At 38.6% G+C, this 15,295-nt stretch overlaps 2 protein-coding genes across 2 annotated transcripts; both read left to right on the forward strand.

The window, feature by feature from the left end:
* The first annotated feature begins 673 nt into the window (after positions 1-673).
* Positions 674-5,607, forward strand: LOC149097022 (TNF receptor-associated factor 5-like). The gene is made up of 4 exons (XM_089279192.1): positions 674-1,230; positions 2,497-2,677; positions 3,474-3,700; positions 4,137-5,607. The coding sequence occupies exons 1-4, from the start codon at positions 755-757 to the stop codon at positions 4,300-4,302; spliced, it is 1,050 nt and encodes a 349-aa protein (XP_089135318.1). The 5' UTR covers positions 674-754; the 3' UTR covers positions 4,303-5,607.
* Positions 5,608-10,536: 4,929 nt separating this feature from the next.
* LOC110066874 (BTB/POZ domain-containing protein 6-like) lies at positions 10,537-13,963 on the forward strand. The gene has a single exon (XM_089280213.1). It carries the CDS (start codon positions 10,759-10,761, stop codon positions 12,094-12,096), a length of 1,338 nt encoding a protein of 445 aa, XP_089136339.1. The 5' UTR covers positions 10,537-10,758; the 3' UTR covers positions 12,097-13,963.
* The last annotated feature ends 1,332 nt before the right edge of the window (positions 13,964-15,295 follow it).

Below are 15,295 nucleotides of genomic sequence, written 5' to 3' on the forward strand. Positions count from 1 at the left end.
GAGTACCCCCCGGGTGGGGGGCTCGTGTCACTTTTTATGAAGCTTTATTTGAAACTGAACGCTTTTCGCGTCTTTTTATTGCCTGCTGGCAACCTTGCTCATGGTTTGTTACAGTGATTCCGATATCGCAAATTGGTAAAAAAAAATAATAATAATAATCAAAAGATAATTTATGTAGCTTTTTGTTACTCATTGAAGGTTGCGTTACATTGTAGCGTGACCTTTACAACACGATATACGATACACGTGTAAGCCAGGTCAATTTCCCACGACAATCTTTAGTCAAGAAAGATACACGTTTCTGTTTTTCAAATCGAAGAGAGCGTATGGAATATAATTTCTCTCTTTCGATTACACTTTCGTGTAACACGCGTGAAGAAGAGAGAGAAAAAGAGAGAGAAACAAACCGCTAAAGGTGCAGCCTGCAATCGCTCCAAAGCCGGAAGCCAATTTCATTTTTTGTGCTGCGCCGGAAACATTATCATTGTCAAAGTAATTCCATTGATGATTTCCAGATTCCTTGTGAATTGTTCCTTTCCGCCTATTTGTGCTAGCTAGCGTGTTCGTGGTCGACAATCCCTTTTCGACAAGCTAAATATTCGAGAGAAAGTATCTTCTCAATGATGTCTCTGGAAACGGCTTTTAACTGTGCTTTTTTGGAGAAGGTGGACGCGAGTTTACAGTGCCCTATCTGGTGAGTTTTGAAATTCTAATATTGCTTGGTCTAAGAATAACCGTTGTTGAATGCATTGCCATGTTTCTTTCCAGTTTAAATGTTATCCTGAAACCCGTTACCCTGAGCTGTGGGCATTCTGGCTGTGAAAAGTGCTTAGCTAATCTGGCTAGAATCGCTACGCCAAAGTGTCATACATGTCGCACGCCATTCACAGCGAACGGCCTGAAGCTTAACGTCATCATGGACACCATGACCAGAGATCTAAATGTAAAATGTTTAAGCGGAGGCTGTGAGTGGAGTGGCATTTATCCCGAAGCAGAGGACCACTATAATGAATGTCCTAAACTAGAAGAAAAGTGCAAAAACGAGCACTGCACACACGTGGCCGCTCGGGAAACGATGCCAGCCCACGAGGACGTCTGCCCGAAACAAAAGCTCCCGTGTATGGACTGCAAACTGCTGGTACCTAGAGATGGCATACAACATCACCACGACTTTATGTGCGTCAATTCGCCAGTACAATGTCCGTTGGAATGCGGAACGCTGTTACCACGGTATGTTGATTATTCCCAATTTCTGGCCGGAACAGTCGATTTCTCGAAACAATGTGATATGGTTCATGAGAGGGATGCGGGATTGTCACTTATTTTCACGATATTTAAATTACACGATGTGGCAAAAAAAATGCTAAATAGGCGACCTGCGAAAGAACTTGTTTCACGTTTTTAACGTTTTTTTAAGCCAAAGCATAAAAATAAGGTGGTCGGAATAGCATGCTTGATCCACTTTTCGAAATTGCGATCCCGCGAAACAGGCAGCCATAGAGGATCAACATAACATACGAATAGGTTATTGCTTGAGGTGAGAGTCAAAAATAGTCACTTAAGAAAACGAAACCTGGTTGACCGTTGACAAAGAGTGAACTGAACAAGGAAAACCGTTCTAAGTAGGGGATATATATGCACCCCTTGCGAAGGTAATAGAGTTTTGACGGTATGCAAAGACGCAATCTACAACTTTTGCTTTAAATTTCATTTAAACTTCAAAAAACTCAGTTAACCTGATAGAATTCAAAGTCCTTTATAATGTCGTTATATAGCACTTGCTTGCAAATCTGATGGCACAAAGCGACGTTCTCGAATACTGGTTTCCATCCTATTTTTCTCTTCGGCGTAGAATTTTCGAAAAACAGTTCCAAGTCCTCCGCTAGTGGCAGGATCAGGATTTTTTTTTGTCTTGAAGAGAGTACAAGATACACTTTCACAATTGAGAGACTCCTCTTCGTTGCTCTGTCAGTGTTTCGACTATCCTTGTCTTCGATCTAATAACTTGGAATTTTTTTCCTCTTTGTATTGATGAAACCTTTCGGTCATTTTTGCGATTTCAGCATCAAAGCCGTTTTTGCGTGACGTCAGTCCTGAATCGTCTAATAATTTTGGTATTATTAAGACAACTGTCCAATAATAGAAACGTCTTCCAAATTTGGTCGTTGCCAGCCGGTAAGCTGGAATTGTTTTTTTAAGATGCTCTAGATCGGGGTTACTAAATTTTTTTACACAGCGCTACTGAGTTAAATAAGTAACTAAACAAAAAAAATGGGATTCTGTCTTGATGCTTTAATCTATGTGAGGACATTATAATTTAACAAAAGGACACGGGTGATTAAAACTCTAAACATGGTTATCGGCGAACGCATTTAGTTACTTAGAATCTGCGATAAATTTATTTATTAGTGGAGAAAACAGTTGGCGGTGTTCGACCACCTTGTTATAACTTCTTGATATATTGTAACAAAAGGTAATATCCCATCCCATTTTCAGGAACCATGTAAACCTACATTTGGAGCTTTGCAGCAACAAAGGTATCGAGTGCCAGGTTCCTGGCTGCAAAAGAGTCGTGGAGAGAAAACACTACCAGCAGCATGTGTTAGAGGCTGCTGAAAGTCATTTCAACCTGCAGAATGCAGAAATTCAACGGCTTAATAGGATATTAAACAAAGAGGTAAAAAATAACGGGCTTTAATTTATACCATTCGATATATTCCCATGAATAAAAATTTCTTAAGTTTAATGTTTGATCAATTTCCCTGCCCTCATCAATAGTCAAATTCACATATTGAATAGTATACAGCATACACATTTTATAATTGAGCATGCACATCTTTAATACATTGGGGTAACATTAAAATAAGCTGAACTAGTAGTAGATGTATACTTTATTCACCCTCGGAAATGTAGAGTAGCTTTAACAGCTAATGTTAAGGAGCATTTCAACAGCACAATGGGCAAAGACCAGACCACAACACCGGGAACTTCCCTGCTTTTGCGAGCAGGAGTGTGTGGGTTCTTTAACGTCCCCTGCTGACCATAACAGTGAAGATGCAGGAGACGGGGCCTACGGTTTATCGTCCTTATCCGAGAAGACTAGAATATCTAACCATTTGCAGATGTCATTGCAAAGGAAGCATATTCTCCTCAGTTATTTTAAGACCCTGAGTGTTGGTCCGGTCTGGGGCTCGAACCCGAGACCTCCCGCAGTCCGACGCTCTACCAACTGGGCTAACCGGTCGGCAGTGGTAACTGCCTCCCCTCTTTTGTTACTCACTCACTCACTCACTCACTCACTCACTTGCTCGATGAAATTCACGACGACTCCCCTGTTCATGTGGCAGAAGCACAAATTTGCATTCTATATTATAGAGGGTCATCCAAATATAAAAATAACTTGGTTAAATGCCGGCTGTTAGTCATATGGTCATAATCATTGACAAATGTAACGAATACCATCATCATTACAGGATTACAATGCAGAGAAAGAGGAACCAGAAGCGGACAAGGTTATCTCTTTTAAATGGGAGATAGAAGAGTTCCCCACCAATATGGCCCTTCTGAACACGAGACAGGAGCCACTGACCAGTAATGTTTTCAGGAACGGGAGAGACAGTTGGAGGGCTCTGCTGACACAGGACATGGATTTGTTCCTGCAACTTGTGTCAGCAGCAAACCCAGTGACAGTTGAGATAAGGTAAGAAAATATAATTAAAAATTATTCAATGAGTGCATGATGGATTGGAAATGGCAGATAGCCAACGAGGCATAGTGCCAAGTTGGGTATATCTAACTCATATCCAACAAGTGCTTGTGGAAAATTTGTTTTATTGAAAACATCCAAAGAATTGCGATTAAAAGAATTGAAAGAACTGCAACCAAGCATATTTGTGGTCCATGGAATATGAAATCACATACAGGGAATAACTGAACACTTGATTGATCTGGTTAAAATGGAAAACTATATGTTCATTCCGTAAAAGTGTATGATTTGCATTCAAAATGTAAGGCAGTAAAATTATGCAGTCAAAGTACCGGTACACCTTTAATCGTCACTCGATCTATTAGAAGGTCTAGCTGCTGGAAAATGATGAGTATTATTCAATACCTTTGAAACTTTATTTCTTAATTAGGTTTGTGATGATGCCTGGAGGAGATAAAGAAGAGGTTTTTTTCCTCAGCCACACTACCCTCAAAGAAGGGCAAATGTGGGGATTAAATTTACAAAGAATAAATAAATGGGTAGAAGAAAATGGGAAGCTGAGAATCAAGTTTATAATTTATTTTCTTAGATTTTAATCACTTTTTTGGGCTACAGTATACCTTTCTAAATTGAAACAATCAAAACATTAAATGAGAACAAAGGATGTTGCCTTTTTGCCTAAATAAATCAATGACATTGAATAAAAGAGACAGTAGTCCATCGAAAAAAGATGCAGACCCCTAGGAAAACTTGCCTAGTCTCAATACTTTTGCGTGGCTTTCAACATAGTGGGTTTTGCATTCATACAAAGAGACTTTGAATGATTCAAGTAAACAGTTATGATACCTAACCTAACATGCTTTAACATCGAAGATCAGTTTTAGAACAACATAGCCATCCCCGATCTATTGTTCTCAATTTACATTTTGATTGGTCTAACCTTCTTCTTGGCTTGTAGGCCAACCGTAAAATTTAATTTACGCAATGTAAAATGTAAAGGAGCTTTGTTGCGGATTTTAACAGATTTTCGAACAGTAGAAATTTAAATTTGTGGCATAGGAAACCTTAAAATCAAGTGCCATTGTTACTAACAATTGCCATAATAGAGCCCTGAACCTGTCAGCAACCATATTTGTGACTGTGGATAGATTTGTTGGAAATGGATTGTAAATTGAAAATTAATGCTAAACTTTTCAGGTTGTTTCAGAGCGTGGTAAAAATCAATATTTATAACTCTAGTTTGATTTCAATCAAATTAAGGTCATGTCTTAACTTCCTTTATATGTTCAAAGATAATATTTTTCATGGGTTAAGTTACCTACCACTATAATTTCAGAACAGTTTAGCCAAAGAAATCTGTGAAATCCCTGTGACATAGCTCCTTTAGCCATATAGACATAGAATATTGATCAAATGTATGTATCATTTTAACAGAAAATATAATTGTAAATTCCAAGGTGGGATGTCCTATTATCCTGCCGTGAATACATGCAAAGTAATGTATCCTACAATCATGCTGCATCAAAACAATTGAGAGTTTTGCAAACTTAACATAAAAAAGGAGGCAGCGTTTAAGGTAGCCAAAAATGTTGTTCCCAAGAAACGTGTTGCATTTAGTTGCATATATTTGGTAGAATTGTAATAACTTGATTACTTTTTTTGCTGCCCTCAAACATCTTGGCAGACCTCATGAAAGGAAGGTAAACGTAAAAACCATTTTACGCCTCTCCATTTGGAAGATTGTGATCCCTTTTCTTAGTTTTTGTTTTCAAGGTTTATTGATTGCCATCATATGTATGCATGAGTGTCGTCAGAGTAAACCGCAATCTATAGTTGATACTAAAAGGCACAATAAGGTTGATAATATTGAACCTTAATAAAGGAATCTAGATTTGTAAAAAGTGCATTATTGTTGAGTTGTATATGTTGTAGTTAAAAACTAAATTCAGGTAAAAATAATTTTAACCTAGTTCAATTCTCAATTTCCCTTGTCTTCTAACCCTAATTATTCATAATCAATGAATAAAAGGGTTATGAGACAAAGGAATTTAATTTTTGCCTGAATTTAATTTTTAACTACAACATACTTTTAAGAATTTTAAATATATACATTATTTAAAGAGGAGAATATACATGACCGTTACTTTTAAAGCTGAGCCGAATAAGTACTTACACATATTAATTTACATTTTATCTATACCTGCTGCCAGACCCTTACTGGTAAATTTTCCCAACGAAACTTACTTCAAGTTGAAAAAACAAAAAACAGCTTACCTTATTCATGTTACATACACAAAGTCCAGCGGAAATTACAAATTACCACGCAGTAACTGCAAAATTTTCCCTTCCCCCCGTCGTCACCTCTCCTTATTTCGGCTACACATTTTCTGGATCCCATTTTCTTTCTACGAGGGGCTCACAAACAACGAGAAATAGTTTCTTTACCAGTCTACCTCGGGTGAGATGTCACGTTCTCTGTACCAGTCTCTTTTTCCTATCGAGCTGGACTTTTTCGATAGTCTTATCAAACGTATTGAACAAGACGATTTTTATCGAACTCCATAACAATCCACCTCGATGAAAATCCAACTCGATAAAAAGTACTCCACCTCGATAAAAGTAATCCACCTCCATAACAAGTCGATTAAAAGTAATCCACCTCGATTAAAAGTAATCGACCTCGATGTAAAAATCATCGTGGTGGATGTAATTGTATCGTGCACGAATTGTTTTTCGTACTCGATCATATTTTATCATGGTCGGTTGCCCAGAAACAAAAATTGATCCGTTTGGTCAAGGGTTGTGGTGTTTGGTCAAGGGTTGAGATGTTTGGTCAAGGGTAGTGGTGTTTGGTCAAGGGTTGTGGTGTTTGGTCAAGGGTTGTGGTGTTTGGTCAAGGGTAGTGGTGTTTGGTCAAGGGTTGTGGTGTTTGGTCAAAGGTTGTGGTGTTTGGTCAAGGGTTGAGATGTTTGGTCAAGGGTAGTGGTGTTTGGTCAAGGGTAGTGGTGTTTGGTCAAGGGTTGAGATGTTTGGTCAAGGGTAGTGGTGTTTGGTCAAGGGTTGTGGTGTTTGGTCAAGGGTTGTGGTGTTTGGTCAAGGGTTGTGGTGTTTGGTCAAGGGTAGTGGTGTTTGGTCAAGGGTAGGGGTGTTTGGTCAAGGGTTGTGGTGTTTGGTCAAGGGTAGTGGTGTTTGGCCAAGGGTTGTGGTGTTTGGTCAAGGGTAGTGGTGTTTGGTCAAGGGTAGGGGTGTTTGGTCAAGGGTTGTGGTGTTTGGTCAAGGGTTGTGGTGTTTGGTTAACGTTTGTGGTGTGTTGTCAAGGGTTGAGATGTTTGGTCAAGGATTTTTTAAACGATTTTAATATCATTTTACAGTAGTTATTTGTGTAAGGCCTCAATTGAACTTTTATTACTTTCTCCCTCCTTTCTTCGCTTCTAGGTGGCTCCAAACTTGCTATCAGAGTCTCTGTAGACGAAAATATCGTGCTTCACGGCGTGTGCTTATTCCGTAAAGAGAAAAATACTTACTATGTAGAACTAGATGTGATATAGACTCTTGCACTGAATCAATTTTTTTGTCGAAAACTGGACGTTTTTTTTCGGAGCTTTTACAAAGAAAGGGTTATAGCTATAATGGTTATATAGTGTCGTTTGACAAAAAGGTCATTATAAAGGTAAAAACGAACAACTTCATAAGGGCTAAGATATCAGGGCCTCCTGTGCAATGCATAGCAAGTGGAGTCAGTTCTGTCAAATGTTCGGGAGTAACGTTCACATTTATGAATAGTGAATACTCGGACCGGCAATGGAATGGAAATTTTTGCCGGTCAATTTCCCGAATTGCTGTTTTCTTGTTGTAAACAATGAACATCTCTTTCATTGAAGTCTGTAAAAACAATTTTTTCGCGTTTCCTTCGGTGAAATTCCGTAAAATTTGGCAGACTGGTTAAATTTTACGTAAGTTTGAGCTCGTTTTTCAAAGAAATCTATCTGACCAGTTTTTTTTCCGCAGCGCTGAAAGACATAAATTTGCAAAACTCGAAAAAATCGCCTATAAAAACCTACTTTTTGAGAGTTAAAAATTCGCATCCCGAAGAATCCGATGTACTGTGAAAATTTTGAAAGATTTCACCAAAGGAAATTTAAAAAAATCACAAATAAAGTCATAAAAACGGTCAAAAACGTGTTTATCTGGGTACTTATAATTCAAGACTAAAAGCCAACAATTTCATATACGCTCGTAAAAAAGTTTGGAGAGGATTTTGACTGCTTATGGACACAGTTTTAACTTAAGGGTTGTCCTGCCAAAGAGAAGCCCTGGAAACGAGGTCCCCTTTGAAAAATTCCGACAAGCATCCTCGTCCTTTTTATATGGGAGTACCCTCCTCCCCCTGGGGTTTTTTTTTTTCTCAAGTTGTGTTCAGTCTACCGCGAGGATTAGGCTGAGGGCGACAGTGCGTGGCATTTTAGGCTAAGCTACTGACACCACAAGTTAACTGTTATATCTCGTTGACACACATCGAATAAAACACTTCCTGAGGTACAATCGACCACTCTTGCATCCAGGAACGACACTTATCGTTACTAAACTTTAAAGCCTGGTTTTCACTAGCGACGTAAGCACAAACGCTGGCACAAGCGCAAACACAAACGCAAGCAATAGGGATGACCCAGGTGAAATTCGACGCAAACACAAGGTCCGCAAGCACAAGCAAAATCTTCGAACCTTCCGCCATTTTGGAAAACTGTTTAGGCACGAGGTAATCTGATCCAGTGTTTTCATTGGCCAAACATAGCCATGTGTGGTAAATATCCTTGTGCTTGTGTTATGCTAGAGCGATATTTCGATTTCACTTGTTGCAGCTCAAACGCAAGCATAGGCGCAGGCACAAGAAAAAGAAAAAATTTTGGTCCTTCTGCTTGAGCTTGCGCGTGTGCTTGCTCTTGTGCCTGCGCCTGCCCTTGCACTTGTGCTTGCGTCGCTAGTGACGTTCGCGCTAATTGTTGCATCCTTACTGCGCATGCAAATTCACACGCCACGTCATGCATGAGAGCGCGAGCTAAATAATAAAATAAACAATGATAGGGCAGATGGCCATTGCTACAGCTTTGCCTGCATTTAACGATCTCGGACGTTTGGTGACCCCTATTTTTCTTTTGATGAATCATTTTCTCTTCCGAATTTCTACGTTTAGCGGAAAAATGAAGAAAATCTATCGACTAAAAGTTTGAATTTTTTGCAAAATGCACCATCGAATTTCGTTCTTACTAGCTTTTCGTTTATCTGTGCGACGGTTTCAAATGTCTCTTGAAGGGTTAAGTTTTTTGAAAACGTTGGTGAAATTTGGAATTATTTACGCAACAGAACCACTTCTACAAAATATGACTGAGATCGTTTGCCTCCGTTGACTCACCGTCGATATTTTTAACTATAAACCCCTGTAGACCATGCTGAATTACGTGCGCCAATTTTTCAAAATCAGGGTTGTTTTCCACACGCTTTATCTCTGAAACGAAGTCGGTGACCCCAAATTTTTTTTCTTTTCTGACACAAGTAACTCATTATCTGACTGCAGTAAATTTTCTGAAAAAATCTATCGATTGGAAAATTTTCGCGCGAACTTCCTTAAATCGAATCGTTTAAGGTCATTCGTCACATTTGCATCGCGCATCCTTACTGCGCATAATTTATGGCGTCATTAGCGCGCGCTCGTGCACGCACATATTAGGGAGTTTAAGAAGCTACGACGGCGACGCCGAGGAAAACGTCGATTAAAAAATGAATTTATATGTTACCCACGAATCTCGTGATACTCTTAAGTCATTTACTTTGTTTATGACTGTCAAAAGTATCACGAAACTGAATCTGGGACACAGAGATAAATTTGAAATAGAAATTTAAAAAATTAGCTGTTGTGGTTTACGTTGTTCAGACAACGCGGAATTTGGCCATTTCACGTTCTTGTTTTGCAGGGGACGGCAAAGAAATGTACCAAGAATCATAACGCGCGTACACAGCCATTGTTCTGCTCATTAAACCTTTTGTTTAGCGACGTTCCCGTTGCCGTTGCCGTTGCCCTTGCCGTCGTGGCTTTCTTAAACTCTCTATTGAAAACATGACGGATTTGCCTTGATATTGAGTTCTGTCAGTTGAAAAATGGCTATAGCTCACCGACGAACACGGGCACCCCAATTTTTTTCCCAGTCATTGTAATCAACTAATCATAAGCTTTGCGTGAGAAAAGACTGATCTAATTTCTATTGCTGAAAATAGAAAAATAGCACATACACTGGTCTTTTCTATTTTGCAGTTTGGTAACCACGTCAAGAAATTTGGTCCAAATTTTTAATCAAGGATTTAGCTTTCTGTCTGAATCAAACTTAAAATGTTTATTTGCGTCCGACACAATGTATTGACTGTAGTTTGATGCGTGTTCTTATGAGTCGGGGCTCACAAAGATTTTACAATAAACTGGTAATGCGTTCTTATAATAAGCATTAAATAATGCCAAAATGGGGCATTTTCAATGCCTCACTGCTCCTTAATGAGCATGGGCACCCCCTTTTTTATTTTAAAATTGAAGTTATCATATAACAAATATTCAGAGGACAAAGTTTGAACAAAAATCTATTGTCACTTTTATTTCAGAGGAAAGGTTCACGTGCCATTCCCAAACACTCAGTAAACAAAAGAAAATCATGACCGTGACGGTGTTTGGATATCTGTTCTTAATTAGCATAGATTTTTATGACTTTATTTCTCCGTTTTCTCCTTAGTTTTTGTTTCAATTGAGACAATCTATCAAACACTCAAGACAGTGTTTGACTACCTCGAAGTTCGTCAAGAAATACTCCGCTACACGTCGTATTTTTTCAACTCTCTCCTCGGCGTTTGCAAATGAGGTGGAACATTCTTTGATTCATTTGGGACTGGGTAACAATAGTTCTGTTTGAATATACTCCATTGCAATCAGTTATCACGAACACAGCATCTACACGCGGTCTAGCAACCTCAAACTCTCTTGCTTTAACTACGTTGAATTCAGTGGAGAAATCATGTTTGTCGTCGAAAGAAACTGGCAAACAACAAGACCCTGCATCAGAGAAAGAAGCAAGTTTATGTTCAACAGTAATCTTTTCAGCGATGTTAAGTTTGTTGTCCACAGATCCGATCACGAAAGTGTAAGTAAACAAGCGATTCCTGCGCACAAGTTTGTGCTGTCGATTAGCAGTCCTGTGTTTGAAGCCATGTTTTACGGTGAGCTGGCGGAGGCTACAGATTCTATTGAACTGCCTGACTGTGAATACGAGAGTCTGTTGGAGTTGTTTCGTTACATGTACTGTGATGAAGTGAATTTGAACCATAGTAATGTGATGGGAGTGTTGTATTTGGCGAAAAAATACATGTTGCCTTCACTGGCTGATAAATGTGTGGAATATCTGCAAGATAATTTAGATCCGTCCAATGTTTTCAGCATCCTACCATCTGCTCAGAAATTTGAAGAGAAAAACCTGGTGGATCAATGCTGGGAAGTGATCGATGAGCAAACAGAAGAGGCTGTGAATTCAGATGTATTTGCAACAATCGAGAGGTCCTTACTTGAAGAAGTAGTCGTAAGAGAGAGTCTCACGATTGAAGAGATAGAGCTGTTTAAAGCGGTTGACTTGTGGGCAACAAGGGAATGCGAGAGGCAAGGTTTAGCAGCAGTTGGTGCAACGAAAAGAAGAATACTCAAAGAAGAAGTAATTAAAGGAATACGCTTCCCAACACTGAAGAAAGAAGACTTTACTAGTGTGGTGTTAGACTGTGAAATCCTAACTCCAAAAGAAATCGTCCATATTGTCAAATATCTGAATTCAATCTCTACTCGGCCTCCTGTGGGTTTTCCGGAAACAAAAAGATCTGGTTCTGTCCGCGATATTCAACGATGCCGTAGATTTGGGTCTTCAAGTGCCACAGGTTGGTTCTACAGTGACAAAAATGATGCTATCAGTTTCTCAATAGACAGCAAAGATATTGCGCTACTCGGAGTGTGCTTATTTGGTAGCGAGAACAATACTTACGCGGTAGACTTGGACTTAACAAACACTGAGAACACCTCAGTTGTGGTGTCGAAAACTGGAACATTTTCTTCAGAACTGTTACAGAGCGACCAATGCAGCTATTACGGCTTTAGAGTGTTGTTTGACAAGAAAATCATTTTAAACAAAAACACTACATACTGTATAAGGGCTTCAATATTAGGCTCTCCATCACTACATGGATTAAGATGTGTAAGATCTGTTCAGTGTTCAGGGGTTACATTTACATTTGAGAATTCTCGATACCCTAACACTAATGGAACTACTGTTACTCAGGGTCAATTTGCGGAATTATTGTTTACCTTTAATTAAATATTGAACGATTTCTGGCGACTCCAGCCAAAGTTTTGGCAAACAATATTGGACATTTTACGCTTAATTTGAGATATTTTTTGATTTAACCATTTTATCGATATTGTGCATACTTCGAGTGACAGCGATTTGCCAAGTTGTCGCTAAGCAACAGACACGTAAGGTAAGGCAACTTTATTTTGAGCTGTAAACGTAGGGAGTGCCAGGGGCTCATGACAAAAACGCACGACTATCTACAATAACATTACTACTTAACAATTACACCCGTAGCCCGCAAGGGCTACGGGTCAATAGCCCATGAGGCGAAGCTTCATGGGCTATTGACCCGTGGCCCTTGAGGGCGAAGGGTCTAATTGTTTTAGTATCACCCAACTAGTCGGACAGAAAAGGCAATAATAAAGTTAGCAAATGCAAGTTGAAGAAATATTTGTTTGGGAATAAAACGAAAGAAAGCGTCACGCTCGATTGCGCCAAATCCTGCATTTTAATTGGCTACGCTAGTAGAGGACTATTTAACAATTATTCCATGAAACCGCGTTGGATATGAAGTGATAAATAACCAACGAGCGCGTAGCGCGAGTTGGTTATGATCACTTCATATCCAACAAGGTCGAATGGAATAATTGTTTTAGTATATTCTTAATCGGGTTTTTGCCGCCGATTTTTATTTCAACAATTTTACAGAGCGGAAAATTTTTAAACTTGGCGCACTGTTTTCCATATAAGGTAAAACTCCGACTAATGGCTCATAGTCGGAGTTTTTGAGCCAATCAGAGAGCTAGAAATGCAATAGTCGGAGCTGAGAATATACTAATTAGTATTAGTATATTCTCAGCTCCGACTATTGCATTTCTAGCTCTCTGATTGGCTCAAAAACTCCGACTATGAGCCATTAGTCGGAGTTTTACCTTATATGGAAAACAGTGCGCCAAGTTTAAAAATTTTCCGCTCTGTAAAATTGTTGAAATAAAAATCGGCGGCAAAAACCCGATTAAGAATATACTAAAACAATTATTCCATTCGACCTTGTTGGATATGAAGTGATCATAACCAACTCGCGCTACGCGCTCGTTGGTTATTTATCACTTCATATCCAACAAGGTCGAATGGAATAATTGTTAAATAGTCCTCTACTAGCGTAGCCAATTAAAATGCAGGATTCGCATTAGTCCACTAGTTGGGTGATTTTTGTTTTTTTTTTAATGAAGCACTTTATTAATACACCTAAAACACACGTACATTACACTTACATGCACTGTTGAAGTTTTACAATGTTCAATAACTTTTCTCATACATAAAAGAAAAATAAAACGTGACAGCTAAGTAATTACACAGAACAAGAAAAAAATATAATATACAAAATATACAAATACAACAACAACAAAAAAAAATAAAAGAAAGGGGGGGTCTATGCATTAGCTTTAAGTATTACAATTTTTAACACTGCATTATTGATATTAATTGAGAGCATTTTTGGATTTACTACGTTAACCTTGTATTGTAATAACTCTGTTAATTAATCAACTTAATACCCCATAAGTGGTGTTTTTTAGATAAGCGATTTTACGTTTAAGCACATTTTTCTAGTTTCCATTGAACAATCAGTTTGTTTACAAGTTCATCTAGAGACAATTCTTTCTGAAGATATTTAAAAGTATAGATATATTGTTTGACCAGGATGATGAGCAAATCTAGCTTGCGTTTTAAAGGGTCTGACAGCACATCAGTGACGTGACATGTGTTATGAAAAGCAATTTGTTCTTTTGAAAGTATTATCTCAGTACTTTGAGAATGATTGAACCATGATATAATTTGTGAATAAAGTTTTACAGACTCCTTGCAATCAATAAACGTATGTTCTATTGAATCCGCGTTAAAGCAATATATACATTTATTGTCCTCGGCTAAATGATATAGTTTAAGTTCTTTCTTCGTTACAATTGTTCTATGTAAGAAACGAAAACAAAATTGGCGAAGTTTATTGTCCTTAGTGAGGCGATATATATCTTGAAAGCATCCAATCCAGTCACCAAGTTTTTCAGGAAATTTACTCTGCCACTTTTTTACACCACTCGGGACAATAGGGGTATGATTATTAAACAATTGGTGATAATTTTTGCAGCGTGCTTCAGCCAGATTAATTAGAGTTTGATTTGAAAGAATGGATGGGGAGGTCGAAGAAAGATTAGCTGCAGGTATAAAAGTTTGAGTTGCTCTCCTTTTCAACCCAGATGGAATGGCTGAAATTAGCTGAAAGTAATGCATATAATTTGTGGTGATGTTAAACTTGTTGCTGAACTCTTCATATGATAGAAACTTTCCCTTAGAATTTAACACATCCTTTATCGTCACAATTCCGCGTTCAAACCACGATTTCCAAAATAGAGTTGCATTATCTATAATTATTGAATTGTTATTCCAAAGAATGAGTTCGCCATTTGGAAATATGTTAGCTGTATTTTTGTTGGGTGATACTAATTACAATTACTATATTCGCTAGAATGAATTCAGAATTAAAATATAAACTATTCCTAAGAGCAACTAGTCCTAATATTAAAAATTTGAGTTAGAAAATACAGTGCATACACTGGCACCCTGCAAACTCCACACCATTCAAACGAGAACGAAATTGTGCCAAAGTGGTCGGGGATTTGATAGCTGGTAACTGGTTCCACATGTGGGCAATCTTATACAGAAAGCAGTTGGGCATTACAAGGCTGTTATGTGGTGGCTGTACAACAGTTAAGCCACTACCTCGTAAATTATAATTAGTTATCCTAGATGTAAAGCAGGCACGTGCTTAAAAATATGCATGGCACGCGTTTTTCAGGCAGCATCCACACTTCGCCAGAGAAATTTGGAAACACTGCTTTATTTCGGAATACAAACGATAAACTTGAAAGATTTAACCTAAACGTTTCAAACCGTGACTCCGGGGGAAGGGGAGGACTTAGCTCCGTTAACTAGCAGTCCGCAGATGGAAATATGGCTCTACGACATGTACTAGAAATGTCTAGAAATGCTATCCTACCTTCTGTGGACAGAGATACTAAGGCCCGGTTCATACGTCGCATTTCTGCCGTGTCGAATTCAATTCAACGAATTAGATTCGACAGAAATTCGACGTCTGAATCGGCTGCCGCATTTCTGCCGCACGTTCGACTGGTCTTGTTGCATTATCCGACAGAAATGCGACACT

Source organism: Orbicella faveolata, unplaced genomic scaffold, assembly GCF_042242905.1.
Source record: "Orbicella faveolata isolate gen_17 unplaced genomic scaffold, um_ofav_v1 contig_47, whole genome shotgun sequence".
NCBI lineage: Eukaryota > Metazoa > Cnidaria > Anthozoa > Scleractinia > Merulinidae > Orbicella > Orbicella faveolata.